Genomic DNA, 23,740 nt, shown 5'->3' with positions numbered 1-23,740 from the left:
GAAGCGCCTCTCGCTCGGGGTTCGCAATGCGAGGCGGGCGCGCAGCTGTTCTCAGCTCGCATTGGACCAGAGGGAGCAGATGTTATCCGGTTGCTAGGAGCGTTGCTAGGAGGCGATGACGCCCCTCCACAGCTCGGGAGCAACTTTCCTGCAGGTCGGTGCGCTGGTGGGGGCTGCCGGGAGGAAGGCTTAAGAGCAGGAACCAGGAAGGCGGCGAACAAAGAGCCCCAAATAGAGGGTCCTGTGCTCGCCTGAATTGAGGCCTGAAGAGTCGGTTGGGTGGCTGCGGTCGGGTGAACGCCGCGGCTCTGCATGCCGGGCTTCAGGCCCTGATCCGCTGGCCTGCGCAGGTGATGATGGCCGCGCCTCTTGTGGCAGGGTCACTCGCTGTAGACCCTGGCTGAATGTCCTGTAGAAGGATCGGGTTTAGGCATGCGAAAGGGTTGGCACTTCCAGCAGCTGAAGCAGCAGCAGGACTCTGCTAGTACCTCTAGACCCGCTGGGATGCTATTCACCTTGGGGCAGGTCCCTGGCAAGGTGAGAGATGAAGGAGTGTGCGTGTGTGAGGAGGTGAGGCGCATGGGACAAGGAGTAGAGGATCTTCCGCCCTCTGGGACTCTTCTCCCCAGTGTGTTCCTGTTTGTGTCTGCAGGTTTGAACATTTGATAGATTTTGAAGAGGGAAAAAACAACTAATACATGGAAATCAGTCCAGAGTCTAATTCCTTCTGGCACTGTCTGTGGCTGCCTACTGGTATAGTGCCAAAGGTTTCAGAAAAAATGACCGTGTGGTCTGAAGTACTTTATGCAGTTAGAAAGGCTTCATTTTGATCCAGTGGCTAATTAAAACCTCAGGCTAATAGGCAAACTTCTTGAAAATAAAAATACACAAAAGAAAATGTACTTTTCACAAAGGAGACTGGAGAAGGTATGCATGTTTCAGTCATTCACACTTTAGTATAAAGTCACCCAAAAGCTTGTGCTGTCTCTGTATTGTATCACTCAGGCTATGTTTTTATTTTTATCATCGCTTCTTGTTGTTGTTGTTGTTCAATGGGGTTGTTGTTCTTGGGTGGAGGGGGATGTTGAGAATGCCAAAGTGGGCAAATCTGGGTAGCCAGTGAGCCAAAAGAAAGAAAGGAAGATGACAAACATAGCAGAGAAATTTTGCCCAGTGCTATTCTCAGAAAAGGAATATCATTGAAGAAGTAGATACACAACTTCCCTATAGGGTCAGGTCAGGGTCTGGAAGGAAGAGGGCACCTCTGGGAATCAATTAAAAAGAAAAGTTGCTTTCTTTGTAGCCAGAGCAGAGCTTCTGTACAGTGTCAAGTTGACTCCAGCATTGGCAGACATTCTTCACAGTTGAAGGGGCTACAGAAAGTGGCCCTACAAATCTCAGGCCTCTCAGGTACCCAGTACCAACTTAATACCTATGATAGAATGTAGAGTTAAGAGTTTGTTGGCCCTAAGATTTAAGTGCTGTAAACTTGCACTAATAATAAACTCAACTTTAGACATCCACTCACAATATATATGTATATCAAATCATTATGTTGTATCTTTAAATATTTTATAATTTTGTCTGTTTCACCTCTGCAAAGTAGGGGGGGAAGTTGGTAACTTAAAATCTATCTGGAAAAAAAAATAAGGAGGTCGAAGATCTGATGATTTCATGTCAGCTATAAGGTAAGAAAGGTGGCTCTGAGACTGGCACACTTCAAATCTGGGCAATGGACACAGCCCAAATTATATACCACTGCTACCTGTTCTTTACTGTGAGGGAAGAAAGGAGCTGATGTCTCAGTCAGCCTTGCCTTCTTGGCTAGCTCATTTCAGGAGGCGCTCTCCTTTGCTGTTCATGGTCCACTTGTTTCAGTTTCCTTGAATGGGGAAGGTTCTCATTGGTCTCAGGTATTTTGTACATGCTGTTTCTCCTTCCTTAATGTGCCTCTCTTTCACCTGGCTTACTCCTACTCAGCCTTCAAGTCTCAGCTTAACTACCACTTTCTCATAACTACTCACTTCCTGAGTGACTTTCCCTCACAGCCTCCCACCAACTAGATTATCCCCCGAATTACGTTCCCCAATCTTCCTACTGATCCCACTTCACAACAGTCATCACACTAGGTTTTCAGCTAGCTCCACCCTGTTAACACTGTGTCCCCAGCACCTAGCACACAGTACCTGGCTGTGTTGTGTTAGTAGCTCAGTTGTGTCCGACTCTGTGACCCCATGGACTGCAGCTCATCAGGATCCTCCACCCATGGAATTCTCCAGGCAAGATTACTGGAGTAGATTGCCATTCCCTTCTCCACCAGTACCTGCTATATCGAAGCTAATTATGATGACATGTGTGTGCATGGTATCACCCAGCCTGGCTTGGGGCTTCTGTTTTCACCTTAGCTGTGTAGCTATCAGTTAGTGAACTTACATAAGCAATATGGGTGGCCACTACTTGTTTTCCTTTTTGTTAAGGAGACGAAAAAACCCTATTACACAGAAAACTGTTTTCTGCCCTTAATGAGCATTGTATTGGTATAGCAACTTCTCTTCCTTCTTAAACCATTTTATAAAGGTCACTCACTCTCTGTACACCTAAAACTAACATAACATTATAAATCAACTATGTGAAGGGAATTGAAAGTCGCTCAGTCGTGTCTGACTCTTTGCGACCCCGTGGTCTATACAGTCCATGGGTAGCCTTTCCCTTCTCTAAGGGATCTTCCCAACCCAGGAATCAAATCCAGGTCTCCCACATTTCAGGTGGATTCTTTACCAACTGAGCTACATGCCAATATAAAATAAAAATTGTAAAAAAAGAACAGTGCCTATGGCTGAATTTGATTGGAGAAAACAAAACTTTAACTGATTTCCACTAAAAAAAAAGTCACTGTCTGGATTTTAACGGCATTGGAAAATAACCTAAAAGTCCTTTATACTCCTAATTCTCTTCCTCCAAAGTAGGTGTGAGTCCTCTGAGCTGAACCGTTCCATCTTTCCTTAAAATTATTTTCCCACCTCAGGTAAAACATAGCCTCCATCATCACATGCTGCATCTCTATGGAGCAAAAGAAAAAAAAATCTGTTTAGAAACAGCTAGCTAACTTGACCAACACGGACAGCACTTCTAGTATACCTTATTAGAAAAGACCAGGAAACTGCCTTTTTTTGCTGTCAATATAACTCATCAAATAATTGCCAAATCCCTCTTCATCTTGAGGGACCACCTCAAGAAAAATAACAGGTGTTTGAAGACATGAAGGAAAGGTCAAGGTAATCTCAAGATCACAGAGTTACTTGGTGGTAAAGTCAGAAATAGAAACAGAGTTTAATCTGTACTGAACCACACAGTGGTATGTCTGCAGATATAATTTTATAAATTCTTCAATTCTTCTGGTAAGTGATTAGAGCAAATCTTTCACTAAACAATTTTGGGTTTAAAAATTAAATATTAAAATACCATACCACTCACCTGAGAATTTATCTAACTTCTAGTCTTTTCACCATTGGATCTTGTCCCTCCTTGAGACAACCACAGAAATAACACTAATCCTGTTTCCTACTCCTTATCTATTTGGTGAAAAGACTTCGATGTTTTATTATGTAGTAGAATGCATATTAAAATTCACCAGAGCTCTGAATTGCCACCCAAGTCCTCTTGAGCCATGTCTCTGAATCTCCCTGGTGAGACCCTAGAGAAATTATAAAGAGACTATGAGGTTTACAAGACATATAATGTGATTTGATTCATCCATAAAATGTTACTCAAGATAATTAAGATTTTTTTTAATTGCTGCAAAAGACTTTAAGAATCACAGTCATAGATGTTGTCGCAATTATTTTAACACTTAAGGATGTTGAAGTTTCTGTTGAAGGAACGTCAGGAGACAGCAATCCTTTGTCAAGTTTGGTTCTGCAGATGATTGACTTTTAAAATATCTTTCCTTGGCAATATTCTGCTTTTGCTCATAATTTTATATATTTTCTTTGGTGTTTTACCATATCACATAGGTATGCAGTGCACAGACACATGTAGAAATGTTCAACTGCACTCAGTGTGACTGCTCCTGTGACTTTAGAAATGGGACCTCAAATGATCTTCATTTGTAGCCCCCACCTACTACCTTAGAGAGTGTTAAAAATGCTCTAAGATGACTAGGGGACCAAGTAGAATTCTTAATCAGCATGTAATGTTCTAGTGCCACCATAGGTTAGGAAGAACTTCAGCAACCTAAGAAATAAGCTTGCAATTAGGAACCTTTCCTTAAATAATCATGGCTACCACAACATTTGAGATAATTTTTCTAAAGAAAAGATAAAAAACTAAGTGTGCTAAATGCTATCTAGAAGATTCTCACTAAATTGATTCATTTTCCTGTATGCACAAATGACAATTCCAGGCCTTCTTAAATGTAAGTGGAGGCAAGTGACTACTCTTGGTCAGTGGGCAGAAGTAGAGATTGCCACCACCTAGCCTGACGCCTTAAAGAGATTTGATTCCCATGCTTTTTCTTCCCCCTCTATTTGCATGACTGAATAAATAAATATTCTTCTAGAGGCTCTAAGGATTCTGAGATGGGCCTCAATCCCTAAAATGCTAAGATAGCAAGCTGTATGGACAAGAACATCTTAATGAGAAATAAACCTTTATACTACTAACTCATCGAAGGTTTGGTTTATTATAACACATAGCATTAATCCCCTCAACTAACACAGTATGCAAAGTGGTAAAAATAAAATTTCCCTGAAACATCTTTAGCTTTTTTTTCCATTTTCTTTTTTTGGTTTGGGGATGTCAGTGGTGTTTTTACTGCTGTGGAGGTGTCTGTTCATAACAGCTCTGTTCCCTCTACTTCTGGCTTGCTGCATTTGAGCCTTGTAAACTTATCAGAACTGTCTATACATAGAAGGGAGAGGACTCTGGAAGAGGGCCTCTCAGATGAGTAATTCCCCACACATTCCATTTGTACAGGAATGCCTACATTTTCCTTAGAATCCTCCTCAGATGAAATTAAGTTATTTCAGGTGGTCTTTATATTTATAGAGCTCCTTATACTGTGTGCTAAGTCACTTCGGTCGTGTCCAACACTTTGCGACCCTATGGACTGTAGCCCAACAGGATCCTCTGTCCATGGGATTCTCCAGGCAAGAATACTGGACTGGTTGCCATGCCCTCCTCTAGAGGATCTTCTGAACTCAGGGATCAAACTCACATCTCTTATGTCATTGGCAGGCAGGTTCTTTACCACAAGCGCCGCCTGGGAAGTCCACAGAGTTCCTTGCATGCGTGCTAAGTTGCTTTCGTTGTGTCTGACTAAAGCCCACCAGGCTTCTCTCACTTACCTAATATTCTTAATTTAAATTCAGCACTTTAAGCTAGCATTTGAGTCAATATATACTGATTTGTATCTGTGTTCCACATAAAAGCCTACCTCACATAAAAGCCTAGGCTCACATAAAAGCCTACCTCACCACTTCCCTGGTGGCTTAGAGGGTAAAGCGTCTGCCTGCAATGCAGGAGACCTGGGTTTGATCCCTAGAGAAGGAAATGGCAACCCACTCCAGTGTTCTTGCCTGGAAAATCCCATAGACAGAGGAGCCTGGTAGGCTACAGTCCATGGGGTCACAAAGAGTCAGACACAACTGAGCAACTTCACTTTCACATAAAAGCCTACCTTACCCTTAAACCAAAATAAATTATATGGGTCATAAATATAATGCTTATAGTTCTAGTATATCTATGTCTGAAGTTGGTATGATTTTGGAGTTAATGTTTTTTGTATATGCTAAAATAAGCAATATCATTCAGGCCCATAAAATTTGCATGTTGATGCTGCAAAACTGTATCTTTTTTAAAGATGCAAAAATTTCACACGTATGCATAGAAGCCATCTGCTTAAACTTTATTGATAAGACCAGTAGCAGCAGTTTTACAAAATTGGAATGATTTTCAGTTTTGAACTAATGTGAGTTCAGTTGCAGCAGACATTTTGTACAAACTGGGGCTAATGCTTCTTCTATGTTTTTGTTTTAAACAAAAAGCAATTAGAATTTATCCTCATGCATTTAAATATCTAATACAGAAATAGTTTTTAGCCTGCATAAAATATGCTTTCAACATCACTGTGAGACTGAACATCTGCCTTAGGATTATTTGTATATGAAAAACAGTATAATTCTTCCAATCACAAACTTATTCTTTATCACAGGTAAACCATTTTATATTTTCTAACATAGTTTCAAAGGGTGTTTCTAATATAAGAGTATTAATCTTGAATTGAGTGTCAACATTGAATATTTCACTAGCCTGCCCAGTTAAAACATAAGATATAACAGTGTAAGAATAATACAGTAAAACCATTGTTAAGAAATCTTAAACATTACAAAAGGTAGAAAGGTAATCTAGTTAAGCTGAACAGTTAAAAAATTTCCAAACCTTTTCCTAAACACTATTCACTGAAAGAATTTAGTAGTTTTAGAAATGGGGTAGGTCATTACATTCTATAGCTGTTTGTTCTGGTAACAGCTAGAAATACATTCATGCTTCTTAAATAGGAGACACCATAAGCCAATAAGTCATACTGTGAGAAACACGAGGACACCTATAGGGAATGTTCTGAACATTTTCAGAAGTTTCTAAAATGAGAGTTCAACCTTTTAGGAGAAAAAAATAATTTGTTTTTCTCTTAAACCTCTGTACCACCCAGAGATTGATTCTCTGCTGGAAAATTGAGAAAATATGACAGCAGCTGGATCTGAAAAGGCCCATGAAGCAATGGGAAAGGTTTGGGACAGCTCCTACCTTACAACCAGCATGTCTGGCCCTGCACAGCAATTTGCCCAGGTACACCTGCTAGTGACTTAGAAATCTAAAGGAGGACCAGCTTTTATATTACACCATGTCATAATAAACTTTCCCACAAGTGAAATCCATGAAACTAATAACCAGAATTCACAACCACCAAAAAGTTAGGACAGTCTGGTACATATAAATAACTCATTGAAGTAAACACAGGAAAGAAAAGGTACAAGTTTACAATATTAATACATCTCCAGCATCCAGCTGTGAACAGAACAGAAATACAAAACACTCCCTACTAAGAATAGTGTGTTCCATGTAGGGTAGCACAATCTCCCCAAAACAGTTACATATGTTAAAAATGAATGAATCATTCACATTTTTTCATGCAAGTTCCTCAAGAACACCCATCAAAAGTTGAGATATAAAGGAAAACCAATAAAATATTTTAAAACAACAGAGTTGCACACAGTATGCATATGGTAAAACATAAATGTGTGAAAGTGAACAACTGTTTCGGATGCCATATGAAGATCAAAAAAAAAATTAAGAGTCAAATTTATCTTGTACTGTGAATACAAAACATTGCTATGAAATCTTGGCTGTACCTTGAAAATATTTCTTTTAATCTTTACTTCCTTCTGAGAGATAATAAATATTTAGGAAGAAAATGATTTTGTGGATAAGGACAGTCACTTGAGAGGAGAGAGATGGAGAAGACTGCTTCAAAAGAAAAAATAATATAAATTGAGGGACTTTTTTTGATGGGGAAAGAATGTTTCCAAATACTGTATTCAAATCCCATTTTGTGAAACAAAAATGCTATTTAATACTTTCCTTGTTCTTGACCTAAATCAAACCCCTTATGATTATACAGTGGAAGTGCCAAATAGATTCTGATAGACAGAGTGCCTGAAGAACTATGGACAGAGGTTCGTGACATTGTACAGCAGGCAGTGATCAAACATCCCCAAGAAAAAGAAATGCAAAAAGGCAAACTGGCTGTCTGAAGAGGCCTTACAAATAGCTGAGAAAAGAAGAGAAGCTAAAGGCAAAGGAGAAAAGGCAAGATATGCCCATCTGAATGCAGAGCTCTAAAGAATAGCAAGGAGAGATAAGAAAGCCTTCCTCAGTGATCAATGCAAAGAAATAGAGGAAAACAATAGAATGGGAAAGACTAGCGATCTCTTCAAGAAAATTAGAGATACCAAGGGAACATTTCATGCAAAGATGGGCTCAATAAAGGACAGAAATGGTATGGACCTAATAGAAGCAGAAGATATTAAGAAGAGGTGGCAAGATACACAGAAGAACTGTACAAAAAAGACCTTAATGACCCAGATAACCATGATGGTGTGATCACTCACCTAGAGCCAGATATCCTGGAGTCGAAGTTAAGTGGGCCTTAGGAAGCATCACTAAGAAGACAGCATATTAAAAAGTAGAGACATTACTTTGCCAACAAAGGTCTGTCTAGTCAAAGTTATAGTTTTTCCAGTAGTCATGTATGGATGGGAGAGTTGGACCATAAAGAAAGCTGAGCACTGAAGAACTGATGTTTTTGAACTGTGGCATTAGAGATGACTCATGAGAGTCTCTTGGACTGCAAGGATATCCAACCAGTCAATCCTAAAGGAAATCAATCTTGAATATTGATTGAATATTCATTGGAAGGACTGATGCTGAAACTCCAACCCTTTGGCCACCTGATGCAAAGAACTGACACATTGGAAAAGACCCTGATGCTGGGAAAGATTGAAGGCAGGAGGAGAAGGGGACGACAGAGGATGAGATAGTTGGATGGCATCACTGACTCAATGGACATGAGTTTGAGCAAGCTTCAAGAGTTGGTGATGGACAGGGAAGCCTGGTGTGCTGCAGTCCATGGGGTTGCAAGGAGTCAGACATGACTGAGTGACTGAACTGAACTTGTTCTTGAAGTTAAAATGTTCTTAAAAAAAAAAAAAAGGTCTGTGTTCAACTCAAAGATTGGCAAGCCTACTGAGAAGATATGTTTGTGATTTGTTCTGTGGTCAGGTGTCTGAGCAAAAGAATTAGAACCTAACACCTTGTTCTTAACTTCTCAGAGGCAAAATGGCTAAAGACCATTCTAACTTTAACTTTTAGTCAAATGACTAACATTCTATGAATATAGCTCAATGATTGGCAAAGATCTAAAAGCATCAGTTACTTCAATGTAAGTAAGAATTGATTTACCTTTAAAAATAACGAAAACATCTCACAGTCTTCACACACTCTTAATTCTGCAAAGTATTTTTTTCATCTGTTACTTTGTCAGACCTATGGCCCTGGCACACAGTAGGGACTCAGAGTGCTTGTCATATTAATGAAAGAATGAATGAAATGTATTCTTACAACAACCTGGCAAAAATAAGTAAAATGAATATTATCCTTCCCATTTGACAGCTGCAAAACCGAAGGCTTACAGAAATTGTGACCTGATAGTCATTTTATAGCTCATTAAAGGAAGACTTGATACCAGAACAGAGGCCTCATTAATTTTAACCTAATCCAATATTCTTTCTACAACCATACCATCTCTGCAATAATGCCTAGTTCCACAGGTTGCTCCAGCTACAAAGCAAAGGGCAGTTACTACACATATAAATGACATCAAAATATTCCCCAGATATTGGTCATCAGTCAGGCTTCTCCCTTCACCCATTGTGATTATCAGTGTTATCACTCCACCACCCCTACTTGCTTGGTCAGCCTATGCATTATCAGAACACGCCCTTCCATTCAGCATTCAGAGCTCCTGTATGATCCGGATGCTTACATACCACTTTTGGCTAATTTGTACAATTGACTATGACAGGGCATGATCACAAAGCTTCCTTTCTCTTGGCAGCAGTGGTAGAGATGTAAAGACATATAAACTAGTAACAGAAGGTGGTTTCTGTCATGAATCAGTAATAGTGTAATTAGCACTTTTATCAGTGTATATTTAAATCATTGCTCAACAACAAAAATACCACAGTGTCTCTGAATTTAGGGATTACATTCTCAGAGCCTTTGGAATTTTCTCTGATTAGCCTTTGGAACTCCTCTCTTCATTAGACTCTAATGGAGTGAGGAAAGGCTTACATATGTTAACATAGATGATAAAACTATGTGGTTTTTTTAATGAATCATCTCCTCAAAAGTAAAATAAACTTAGTTTCACATAGGTGAAATTGATCCCAGATTGTAAGTTGTTATATTTTATTTGATGAATCATATGAATTAATTCATCCATTATTGGATTCAGATCAGATGCATTAACAAAACATAACATAGCAATTAGAACTGCAAATAAAATTAAATAGATAATAAACAAACTGGTACATGCAGACAATGGTATATTATTACTCAGCACCAAAAAAAAAATGAGCTATCAAGACATGAAAAGACATAGAAGAAACTTAAATCCATGTTACTAAATGAAAGAAGCCAATCTGAAAAGACCACACACTGCATAATTCCAACCATATGACATTCTGGGAAAAGCAAAACTATGAAGACAGTAAAAAAGGCCACTGATTGCCAAGGATTATCAGGGAGGGGTGAATAAGCAAAACACAAAAGATTTTTAGGTTTGAGAAACATCCAGGAGTGAACCCTAATGTAAACTATGGACCTTGGATGGTAAGGATATGTGGATGTAGTTTCATCGGTAGTAAGAGATGTACCCATCCTGGTGTAGGAGGTTGATAGTGGAGGTGGGTGTGCAAATGTGGGGAGAAGGGAGTGTATAGGAACTCTGCACTTTGGCTCAATTCTGCTGTGAATTTAAAACTGCTAAAAAAAATTAACTTTATTAATTTAAAAAAAAGTAAATAGATCACAAAGATCATCATGTTTTTTACCCAAAAATAGAGGTCATATCTTATTTCAACAGATATTTTTATAGAAATTTCTGTCACAATAAAGTATGCAAATACTAACTTCTTACAAACTTAATAATAGAATCTTCAATAAAATAAAATTTAAAATTCTGGAAAAGACTCTGTTTCATAATATTAATACTAAAGTTTAATTTATAGCTGCATTATTATGGTGGTATAATAAAAGATCGCATTATATTTGGGGGTAGTTGTAAATTAATAAACATTATCATGTCCACAAGGAAATGTGGCAAAATTAGTAAGCTTTGCTGAAGGTACCAGCTGTAAAGAACTTGACGAACTCTTGAGAGACATATATTCTTAGAAAGTGAATGTATTATGCAGAATAAATTACGTGAAAATATTCTTTTAGTGCACATTTTGTCCACCGATCAGAGTTTTTATTGGCAGCTGTCTGATATGTTTTCCCAAACATCTAGGTCTTATCAAATAAGAGATGTGAACTTTTCTATTATGGACCATCAACTAAGCAACACTAAAAATCTGTCTTCAGTAAGAATTCCTAGGCCGCCAAACATTCTGACTTAACTTACATGAATTGAGACATGTTTAGTATTTATCTGAGATAAATTTTCATGATAAGAATTATAAGCAATAAATCCACTGGAAAAATTCCTATTTTTGTCTTCTGTTATAAGATTGAAGGCATTAAAAGTTAGATTCACACTGATTTTACACTGTTTGAGACTAGAAAACAATTATTGGTCCCTCTGCCAATACAAGGACACCCCCCATGTTGATCTTTATCCATTTCATAGGGTGCCCCCCATGTGTTTAATGTGTATACTATCTAAGACAAATTTTCATCCAAAAAAAACAGAGGAACATAGGCATCTTTGTTTACACTGTCATCCCTTTATCTGGCAGCCAGTATCTCTAGTTTACTTTTCCAAAAAGTAAAAGGTAGCAATGCCTTTCAACTATTAAATCACTGAGCTTATAAAAACTGTGTCACATTTGTTTGCACAGACCTAGCATTCCAGGGTCTAACTTACTGCCTTGCAAAGGGTATTCAATATTCCATTCTAAAAATAAAATATATTAAATAATCAACTTCTATCTCATGTTATAACTCACTTCATTAGTGGAATGGAAGCTGAATTTCCTTCTTCTGAGGGTGAAACATATCTATCTATTTCAAAGGGAAGCATAGACTAACAATCAATGTATTTATTCCTCAAGTAGAGGCAGAGTAATAATTTACACTTTCCTTAAATCCTCTCTCTTTCAATGGGAAAAGGGAGGTGTGGGAGAAGAGACCATTACAGAAATACAGTAACTCAAAATTGAATGTATACCTAGGGTTCTTACCAGAATCTAGTAAAATAAATAAATAAGTATTTATAAATGAAAATGATTGAGCTCAAGCTGTTTTACTCACCTGCTATTTTTCAGCCCCTAGCCCAGAGTCTGGGATATAACATACCTACTATCTTTTGAATGAATAAATTATATATAAACTAAAACAATAAAATAGAGCAACTATATACTTTAAGGGGAAAATGAAACAAAAGTACTCCAGAATCATGGTGATATCAATGGGAAGACAGCCTTCTCACAATCTTTAAAGTGGAACTGGGAACACTGTCGCTTGAAGGCATGATGTAAAAACTCCCATGGAGACACCTGAAGGCAGCATTAGTGAGCTATGGAGAGCTGGTAGTGCGGTTTGATTCTCGTGTCCTAGGCTTCCATGCCTGCCTCTGAGTTTGTTCTCTAAAACCTCAAGCTGTTTTATCAGGTTCCACAGTGGCTATAAATATAGCTGATTATTGTCTGTGTGTCTAGGATACTGCTTCATAACCCAAGGGAAACAAAAACGGTCAAAGCACCCCAGGAGAGGAAACTCACCTGGAGCCTGCAAGCATCCTCAGAGTAACCTAAGCAAAGCCCGAGCAGGAGCTCCCTGGAGAAAGCCTTCTACGATGCAGAGAAAAGTCAATGTGGAAAAATGTCCACAGGGGAAGAGGGCAGACCTTGGGTGTCGTTTTGTTGATCCCGTTTGCAGGTTATGTGCATAATATCAGGCTCGGAAGGAACTGCAGAAAGACTGTCTTTCTGGGTGCCCTGTTGTTCTTTAGTCAAAACCCACCACTCATGCAAATGTTTCTATTTCAAAAGACTTCCAAAAGTGATGATTCTGTGATCACTCCAGTGTGACCAAGGCCTGCTCCAAGTCTCAGACTTTCTACACGTTTCTCCCAATAAATTGAATCGATACATGTCACCTCTTTCCAATAACTCAAAGCAAGGAACTTGACTTCTGTGGTACATAATGAGACTAATTGAACAACTGTATGCTGGTAAGCACTGTTATTTATATTGTGGCTAATTGCTTCAAAGTATAGTCACGGCACTTATAAAAGATTTTAAGTCTTGTGTTATCCCAAAGAGCATGGTGCCATAGACAAGGAAATCCAAAGAATACATTATGAATTAGCACAGAACCCCCTTCATATCATTCTCCTTACAGCTCAGTTAAATTCTCTTGACTTAAAGCTCTGACTCTGGCCACATGTCAAGAAGAGAGGGGGTGAGTGGTCCTCTTGGTAAGCACTCTTTACATCCTGGATAACCATTCCTAGAAATCACCCCTCAGCCGTCTCAATACTCAGCCAACCCCGTTATCTTCCCTACATGCTGAATTACTCCCAACTAAAACCTCTACGCTAAGGAATTCTCCAATCTCTTCATGTTTCTCCTTAACTGAGAATAGTAGGACGTGAGTCAACACTTAAGCAGCTTCGGAAATGTGGTCTCACACATCCTCATCTCAGAACCCTGTTCAGTTTAAATCCACTAGTGTGCGTGACTGGTTTGTGGCACCTGGTTGTGCTCAATATGAGGACTGAATGTCCACAAAGGCTTTTCTAAGTTCTTTGGAAACTCTTTACTGGAGGACAACAGAACACATTTGCTATTACATCAACAAGGCACTCTTGAAAACCACTTAAAAAGGACTTAGTATCAACCCTGATAAAAGTCCTTTCTTTATGGTCTCTGAAGGGAAACAGAGATAAATCATTAGTCCTGACTATTACCTCCCAGTCAAACAGCTAAATGTAAATAGCTGCATAATTAGATCACTAAAAATTAAAAATAAAAAAATTTACCTATAAGGATATAAAGAAAGCTGAGCACCGAAGAATTGATGCTTTTGAACTGTGGTGTTGGAGAAGACTCTTGAGAGTCCCTTGGACTGCAAGGAGATCAAACCAGTCCATCCTAAAGGAGATCAGTCCTGGGTGTTCATTGGAAAGACTGATGTTGAAGTTGAAACTCCAATATTTTAGCCACCTGATGCAAAGAGCTGACTCATTTGAAAAGACCCTGATGCTGGGAAAGATTGAGGGCAGGAGGAGAAGGGGACGACAGAGGATGAGATGGTTGGATGGCATCACCAACTCAATGGACATGAGTTTGGGTAAACTCTGGGAGTTGGTGATGGACAGGGAGGCCTGGCGTGCTGCGGTTCATGGGATCTCAAAGAGTTGGACATGACTGAGCAACTGAACTGAACTGAACTGAAGGATATAATATGGAAATAAGAGCTCCCCAAAAGAATGTTTTCCATTTTGAAAAGAGTGTCAATAGGTTAGTTGCTCAGTTGCGTCCAACTCTTTGTGACCCCATGGACTATAGCCACCAGGCTCTTCTGTCCATGGAATTCTGCAGACAAGAATACTGGAGTGAGTTGCCATTCCCTTCTCCAGGGGATCTTCCCCACCCAGGGAATGAACCCAGGTCTCCTGCACTGCAGGCAGATATTTTACCATCTGAGCCACCAGGGAAGCCAAAGAGTGTCAGTATGTGTGTGTTAGTTGCTCAGTTATGTCTGACTCTTTGCAACCCCATGGACTGTAGCCTGCCAGGCTCCTCTCTAGTGCCACACTATTTATTTTACTTTTTAGATCAAAGCTGAAATAGGTCCTCAAGTTGCCACCTTTACCAACTCCTTTGATAGGAACAAGGTGTTATTTATGTCCACATATGAGCTGTAGAGAAGAGCTGGGTGTGAGGAGACGTCTTGAGTGCGATTTATCAAGATGTACATACAAGCACCAGAGTGGATAAACTGGTCATTATACAATTATAAACTGGTCAGGATTTGGTCATTATACATCATTTAGGGATTTATTAAGACTTAATTTCTTCCACACACTATGCTTATAGTGGTTGAGGTTGTCCCAAATGCAGACTAGCTTCGTGTAGTGTTACTGATATAGCAGTGAACATAGCTGCCTTCCAGACTAGCTTCACCTGCCTACCCTTTTTAAAGTATCTGCAAATTGTTCTTGGTGCTTCTCTAGCATTACTATTACTTTCACTAGAAAGAGAAACAAATCTTAAATGCATTTTTAAGCATGATCATGAGAAGGGAACATTGAATGGTTACTACATGCCCATCTCTATACTGTTATTTCATTATCAAAAAAAAAAAGACCTTTTGAGGTAGCTATTATTTCCATCTTCCAGTTGAATAAGCAGGGTCACAGTGTGGCTAAGCAATTTTCTTAGGGCCACACAGTAGGCAGAGTTTATTTAAAACCAGACTAGGGCCACAGCCTGTACCAATTTCTCTGAATTATTTAGACCAATTTCATTCACCCCATCTCTCTTTTCTAGAATTCCACAAGTTGTGAAAAATGATAGTTACTCTAAAATGGCTTTTCATTTACATTAGTTTATTTTTCTTGCATATATGCAATAGATGCTGATGGTATCTAGCATATTTATCCTTTAATTCTTCCATACTCATGCTATATCATTTGTTTCTTTTATAACTTTTCCTAGCTTTCCTTTTTGGAATGAACAATTTCTAATACAATAAAAATACTTTGGCCATTTCAGGATTATCTATCATTTGTTTTCCCTGTGTATCAAATAGAATGGAATGGTCTTTAGCCACAGTTTATGCAAAGGTTAGAGGAGAAGCCACATGTAATTTCTAGTCCTCTTTCTATGTGATGCTTGCTTTTGGTTTTATGTCATCTACAAATAATCCTTTCATACTCACTTTTCTGATCTTCATGTCTTGAATACTAAGCCCTCTGCTGCAAACGGATAACCAGGCTTTTGAGAAACCCTTAGTTCCACCCTTAGATGGTCCTTGCTAAACCATCAATTTAATCAATTTAATCAATTCAATCAATTCAGTGGCTATCAGAGAAGCATTTTCACTTAACCTGATGGGAGCTCCAACTTAAATAATGCATTACTTGAAACGAAAGAGTTTTGGTTGTCAGATAAGACCATGTGGTACAACCAGGATGCAAAACATAGTGACTGAGAAGTGTTAACAATCTGTCAAATATTGTGAGTGCTACATGTTACAAAGGCAGAGGCTGTGTTTCAGGCTGTAGCACCATGGAGAATACCAACATTTGAGGTCAATCTGTTACTGTCATGAAAGTTGATGTAGAGTGAACAGTGCCTATAGGGAGCAACAACGCATTACCATGCTTTCTTTTTCTCTTCTCATCTCCCATCACGGTGAGGATTCTTTCTCCAACTTTGTACAGGTGGAATGTCAAGTCTATTACATCCAAAGACTGTACAAGCTCTTTTTCTATTAAGAGAGATAAGACTTCCCCCTTCACAGTTATGCAACAGCAGCAAAAAGAGGGTCCAAAACAACTGTGCATCACACTGGGAGCCAGTGAAGGAGAGAAGTGAGAGCAGGTGCTCGGCTCCCTGGTGAATGGCCCATTTAAAAATTCAACAATAGTCAAAGGGGTGCAGGGAACACAACAGCCACCTCCGTGATTGGGGAAACGAGCACTTCCCAATTCAGTGTTAACTCATGCCCTGAAAGAAGGCATGCTGTAAATCACATTTCCATAAACCTCCTGCATCATTTACCTTCCAAGATAATATTTTATAAGCATTCTCATAGAAAGAACCACTCAAACAACAAATTCAGTGCTTCTTCAGTTTCATAGGTCACTATGAGATATTAATTATTAGCTAGATAAAATAGGCAAAAGCAGCTTTAACATGGCAGAACCAACGAATTATCTTTCATAACTCTTTTGAAAAGCAAATGTAGATATAAAAGCTCAGCTGAAAAACACGTTAAGTGCATTGTGTCTAGACTTTGCCAAGAAAACAAGGAAATTTAAGTGCACAAAATGAAATTTTACTAAAGCAGAATTTCAAATCAATGTAAAAAAATTCAGCCTCATATTTTAATGTGTCTTGTCATTGGCATTTTATATTTATATGAGCTTTAGGGTGAATGTGGCTGGATATTCAAGATGTACATGCATCCTACATGGTGAATAGCACCTACATAGTAAAATCATACAAGTGAAAAATGCTTTTCAGGCAGCTCTTCCCTTAAAATTTCTGTAAACTCTACCATAAGCAGACTATGAGAAAAAAGATCAAGCATACAAGGATATTTGCACTATACCGGAAGAAAACCTTAGAAATGATGGATCAAGGCAGCAGAAAATGAAGTATAGGTGATTATTGGGTACCATAAGACTAAGGATGCGGCAAACATAGAGCAGGAAAATATGAGGAGGAAAAATCCAGGCCCGTCTGTACAATACATGCAGATTTTTTTCAAATGTAAATTTTAAAGTGAATGCTGCTTTTATGTCACTGGATAAAGGAAAGCATAACAAGGCTGCTCTGCTTCCCCTTAAGCACAAGCGCATAAAGAGAGTAAGGGATGTGAAAAGCCAATTCTTTGTGCCACTACTTAGTCAATTGCACTCAGTTCTACTCAATGACACAGCCACACTGCAAAGACCACTCAGCAGTTAATGGATATGATGTCAGAAAAGCACTTTGAGGTCTTCCAAAGCAAGGTAGGGGGAAAACCCAGTGGAACATGGTTTTACTACTTATTCCCAATAACTGAGCAGCATTATGTACAGAACTCCCATGACCTGAAAAGAAAGTAAGATATTCATTTATTTTTCTAATTCTGATTCTTCCATAGGAAATCACTTCTTTCAAAAGCTTGAAATTGGAGTCGAGTTATCCTGTGTCCTAGTCTGGGCTTGTCAGGATAACCATTACAGGCTGTAAGGAATAAATATGTGCTTCAAGTGCTACAGCCTACGTTTACAATCTGTCAAAATGCAGAGCTGAGGAGGAGTTACGTGTTTTTAACTGTATACATCCATCACTAGCTACCATCCTTCCCACAGACAGTGAAAAGTCAACAATGAAACATAAAAGCTAAAAATAAGTGACAGCAATTGCTCAGAAGAGCTGCACATGGGGCTCAGTGTTACACGTACACACATTCCTTCCCTTTTTTATGACTGCCAATTTAAAGTAATTGAAATTAAGGGCTCAGACCTAAGAAAATAAACATGCAATGCACAATAATGTAAAAGTCAGTCAGAAGTAAAATTTCATGCTCACATGATCAGTGTTCTAAATGGTATGTGACCAAAATGCAAGTAGTGACTAATACATGTTGCTGCAAATACCATGAAAAATTACAATTACAGGCACTTCAAATGCCCAAAGAAGAAACAGTATCATTCCTCACAAACTGAAAATATTCTTCATTCATGTTATAACATGTTCATTTCTAAGTATCAATCAAATCAACATTTATTAAAGACCTATTGTATGCAATGCACTATGCTTTGATGGTCAAAAATATTGCATTAATAATATGGTTTACATGCAAGTGCACAATCAAAATATATGTATGAGTGAGTATATTGTATGGAATATAGAAAAAGTATCATCTAGGAGACCACTAAATTCAGAAAAATCAATACACCCATGACTTAAATAGGTTTTTTTGGTTTTCTTCTCATTCTATAAGAATTTGTCAGGTAAGAAAAACAGCATAAAAATCTTGAAAGTTTTAACTTTGCAATCTTACATGCTCAAAAGGAGACAAGTTGTCTTGTAACAGTAGTTTTCTAATTCTTTTTCAGATTCAAAATGGTTCACCTAACCAAATCTCATAGGAAACCACAATATATAAGATAAAAAGAGCTATTTAATTCATACAAATTTGCTTTATAAGTGCAAGTTTATAACATTTATTTGTTAGTCAAATAAATGAAGGTTTTTTTTTTTTTAATAAAGAGGAAAATGTGAAATGGGGGATTATGGATGACAGCTACATTCTTTTATGAGTCTTGGGGTCAGATTTATTTCTGTATTTTGGAGTGTTTTGCACCATATTAAGGAAATTCTGATTCCTACACACTAGTGGTTTACAAATCATAACTTTTAACAGCACTCTTACTATTAAATCTCAGGGAGCAGAGGCAGCCAGAGAAGCTTCATTCCAGAGCCTGACCCAAAACTCAATAACCTACTAACACAAATTAACTTATCATCATTCATCTCAACCATGATGACATTTCCCATAAAGTATACTCGATAGCACACATCTGGGCTTTTTTTAAAATTATAGTATTTAAATCTAAATCAAACCTTTGAGAAACTCAAAGATTCTCCCACCCTCACAAGGTCTTAGGGGTTAGTAAAATTCAATCCCTTCTTACAGCCTGTGTGTAAAAAGCCTGCCAGCAAGCACTGAGTTGGTATCAGTAATCAAAATGCATATCACCAGGGTGGGTACAGCCCACAAACACCTCTTGACAAACCTAGGATTCGAGCAGTGTGTGCCACCTGCAGACCTGCTGCCCTTTGTTCTCCTTCATTTCCTCCCAGTGGTCTCGCTCCTCCTCTCCACTGCTGTTTTGACCCAAAGCAATCCAACCAATCATCTCTTTACGCTTCATGGTACGCCTGTTATACAAAGAAATCATCAATGTGACATCAGACAGCTGAAAGAGGGCCACCTGGAAAACAAAGGTCTCCTTATAGACAGGATTGGGCTGACCACGTCGGATGGACGTCTTGCAGCGAGACATCTCTTGACCCACAGAATTGAAGAGGAAGAGCTTTCCATATGTATCTAAGAAAGAAACAATGGAAATGAGAAAACATCAGTGCCTTCTGTTTTGCTAGTTTAATTGCAATATCTACATGGGCAGTACATTTTTCCTTTTTAACATACTGAGCAGCATCTTTAGGCCTGGAACTTGCTGTTGGACTAACACATGGGCTTCTCTGGTGACTCAGTAAAGAATCTGCCTGCAAAGCAGGAGACCTGGGTTCAGTCCCTGAGTTGGGAAGATCCCCTGGAGAAGGGAATGGAAACCCACTCCAGTATTCTTGCCTGAAGAATTCCATGGACAGAGGAACCTGGTGGGCTACAGTCCATGGGGTCACAAAGAGTCAGACATGACTGAGTGACTATCACACACACAACACACATCTTACATGAACTTTTTCAGGAAAGGGATGATTACCTTTAATGCTTAATGTTTCACGTGGCCCAACATGGGATACCATGCTGATGTTCACTGGAAGGTCTCCACGTGCAGGGTTGTGTACGTGCAAAGGCATGTGTGCAGTGGTATTTGTGGACATGCACATTCTTCATCCATATTTTATTTATGTAACAACATATATACATTTTGCTCTATGTGTTTTTCTTTTCATTATCAAAGTACTGTTTATGCCTAAAGAGTCTCTTCTTTTCTCATTCTGTACATATTCGTTAGACAATCTCATCCACTCAATATTTATTGAGCAACTACCAGATCTGTATCTCTGACCTAGACTTCCCTTCCAAGCTCAAAATCCAACAGAATACCACATTGTTTCTTGTAAAATCCCATCTCACACATATCAGGCCTCCCTTTTAAAAACTAGCTGCTTTAGTGTCCCCCAACTCTGTGAATGTAGCATCATCTGCTCAAGTCCCAAATCAGAACCCAGGACCGCATTTTTGACAAGACTGGCTTCCTTACCTCTAATCCAGCTGATCAGTCACCAAGTTCTGTTGATTTTGCCTCCACAGCAGCTCCCAAATCCACCCACTTTCTTCCCTCCCAATGCTGCTGAGCTCTTGATGTATACTGTCAGCTCAGGTCACTAATCTCTCCCACTTGCATTACTGCATGTTTCTCTGCTGATGTCCAGTCACTGGATTGACAAATCCCATAGTCAAAGGTCTGTATAGTTAAAGCTATGGATTTTCAAGTAGTCATGTATGAATGTGAGAGTTGAACCATAAAGTCCTGAATATTCATTGGAAGGACTGATGCTGAAGCTGAAGCTCCAGTACTTTGGCCACCTGATGCAAAGAGCTGACTCATTAGAAAAGACCCTGATGCTGGGAAACACTGAAGGCAGAAGGAAAAGGGGACAACAGAGGATGAGATGGTTGGATTTGGCATCACAGACTCAATGGATATGAGTTTAAGTAAGCTCCAGAAGATGGCAAAGGACAGGGAAGCCTGGTGTGCTGCAGTCAGTCCATGGGGTCGCAGAGTTGGACACAACTGAGCAATTGAACAACATTAATAGTCAGAGGGGTCTTTATAAAGTACAGATCTGGTTGTATCACTCTCACTAATAAACAAAGATTAAACCTTCAATACATCCCACTAGTCTCAGGATAAAAAATTAAATTTCTCAGCATAGACTACACACCCTGACCCTTTTATCTTCCAGTTTCATTGTGCATCACCATTGCCTTTATACACTGCATCCCCACTCCACTGAACTAGCTTCATCCCTCCAACCCACCCTGCTCCTCTTTCTCTTTCACCTCTGTATAAGTTACACATGCCCTGACATACCAAATGATACCCACCTTTCAGTTCAGTTCAGTCGCTCAGTCGTGTCCGACTCCTTGCGACCTCATGGACTGCAGCACACCAGGCCTCCCTGTCCATCACCAACTCGAGGAGTTTACTCAAACTCATGTCCATTGAGTCAGTGATGCCATCCAACCACCTCATCATTAGTTTGATTTGGATGTCACTTTATCCGAGAATCTTGGATGACCACTTTCCCCCATGCTGACCATCTGTAGGCTCCATCAAAATCTAATTTTAGCCTCTCTCAGCACTCATTACCCAGTATTTCCATCGCCTGTTTACTTGCTGCAAAACTGTCAGTTCCCAGATGGGAGAAAGAGAGATTGCCCTGTTAACCATTGTACCCCATGCCTGGTATAATGCCTAACATGTGATAGACACTCAATAAATATTAACCATTTTATAATGAATGTTTGTGACCACCCAGGAGACTCAATTTTCTGTTTTCTTTTGGACTTAAGTTTTCAAATTTGCAAAATGGAGCTAAACCCCTCATTTTATAACCCCTGCACTAGAATGCCATCAGATGGTCACTAGCATCATAGGTTTAGTCATTTATAGAAAGTAAGTACTAACATAGTCTATTACTTTTGCTAAAATTCCTGAGTGGATAATTATAAAAAATTATATCTTAAGACAATTCTATTTTTACTAAAATCACATAATATAACAATATCTTGACTTTCTCTTAACTACAACTTTTATCAGTAATTTATATGTGTTTTATCCTTTAAAAAAAAATCTACGTTTTGGTGTTTCCCAAATTTTATCACTTTGTACATTCTGTTCAATGTGGGCTAAATGCCGATTAGTGTTTACTGCTCACTTTCCCACCTAACAACCAGTCAAACTTTTTAAGTGTAAACCCAGATCCTTGTAATTTATCGTTCTCTACAAAGGCACTGTAAGATAGGAAACAAATTACAACCTGCAGTTTTCTTTCTATGTTGATCTTTTTCTATTCCGGTTTGATGTGTTATTTTATGCACTTATCTGCTGAGAAACACAAGGTGTGAAATTGCACTTCAGGTGTGAAAACACTTTTCTGTCTCAGAAACAGGGCTCTCCACTCTTCAAACTGCTCTATGGAAAAAGCTGTCAGCAAACTGACAATAAGGGGGTGAACTTGTGTTTCCGCAGCCATACAGCTACACAATTCCTGGAGGAAAAGTTCAGTGCAGTCACCAAACTGATCTGGCAATTCTGCTGCCAGTTATGGCAGTGGGAATTGAATTAATCTTGCAAACAAAGACTTGCTCATTTCACAAAGAGAGCAATTTCCAGCTTTCTCCTGGTCAGAAGATTGCTTTCTAATTACGAGAAAGGCTCTTTACAACCAAACCACCATCACTGAAGCTGAATTGTACATGTATGACAAAAGGGGGAAATAATAAAAGTATAAACGATCCAGTCTGAGGACATCTGACCAGAGGAAGAGAAATGCCGATTGTTCCAGCTCAAAAGGGAACCTTTTATTGACAGTAATCATATGTTTACTTTTTAGCTATCCAGGGCTATGACCAGAAAATTCTGCTTGTGAGGAATAGTGAGGAGTAAGGTTGGAGTCTTTGGGGGTTCAGTGACCATCAGTCAGAATGGAAGAGAAAGGGTCAAGTAAATACGCAACTTTACTGAGCTGTTTTAATTCTCTGGAACTGATAGTGTAATACTTGCTGTAGAGCACCACCAAGCAGTATTTTATCTTCTGTTGATGATTCAGACGCCTCTCAACATCTCTACCAACATAAAACCATCATCAAAAGGCTGAATGGGTCACAATCCCCTGGTAGTTCTGGATGCTGTCCTTCTGACTCATCCTGTCAACTGTGTTATGGGTCACTGTCTCTTTCTCCACAAAGAAGACACCACATGAACCAAAAAAAAATTATAACAGCAAAATATTTCCAATTTATCATGGCACAAATCTATGTCATTTGGGATTCAGAAGTCATCTTTTCAAAGAAATAATGCAATACCAAAAAAGTTAGTTACATAGGTCATACAAAACAGCTGCCCAACGGCAGCATGCTGCTGCTGCTGCTGCTGCTGCTGCCAAGCCGCCTCAGTCGTGTCCGACTCTGCGCGTCCCCATAGACGGCAGCCCACCAGGCTCCCTCGACCCTGGGATTCTCCAGGCAAGAACACTGGAGTGGGTTGTCATTTCCTTCTCCAACGCATGAAAGTAAAAACTGAAAGTGAAGTCACTCAGTCGTGTCCGACTCAGCGACCACATGGACTGCAGCCTACCAGGCTCCTCCATCCATGGGATTTTCCAGGCAAGAGCACTGGAGTGGGGTGCCATTGCCTTCTCCAGATGCCAGCATGATGGTCTGTCATTTGTAACAGACTTAGCCTTGGGGTGGGGGT

At 39.2% G+C, this 23,740-nt stretch overlaps 1 protein-coding gene across 15 annotated transcripts in view; it reads right to left on the bottom strand.

Moving 5' to 3' along the window:
- Positions 1-2,507: 2,507 nt before the first annotated feature.
- Positions 2,508-23,740, bottom strand: part of SYT16 (synaptotagmin 16) — a 287,045-nt gene continuing 265,812 nt past the window's right edge. For 12 of the 15 annotated variants that reach the window (XM_081509828.1, XM_081509812.1, XM_081509827.1 and 9 more), the window contains one exon: positions 18,707-19,617. In XM_081509828.1, the coding sequence (XP_081365954.1) occupies positions 19,304-19,617 (314 nt within the window). In that variant the 3' untranslated portion in view covers positions 18,707-19,303. Of the gene's footprint in view, positions 3,061-3,631; positions 3,695-18,706; positions 19,618-23,740 lie in introns of those variants that run through there. The other 3 variants (XM_081509813.1, XM_081509821.1, XM_081509822.1) reach the window with 2 other exon arrangements.

The sequence above is a fragment of the Giraffa tippelskirchi genome, chromosome 7 (assembly GCF_054371585.1).
Source record: "Giraffa tippelskirchi isolate mGirTip1 chromosome 7, T2T-mGirTip1v1.2.pri, whole genome shotgun sequence".
Taxonomy (NCBI): domain Eukaryota; kingdom Metazoa; phylum Chordata; class Mammalia; order Artiodactyla; family Giraffidae; genus Giraffa; species Giraffa tippelskirchi.
Note: the sequence above shows the minus strand (reverse complement) of the source record. Positions and strands in the feature narration are given on the sequence as shown.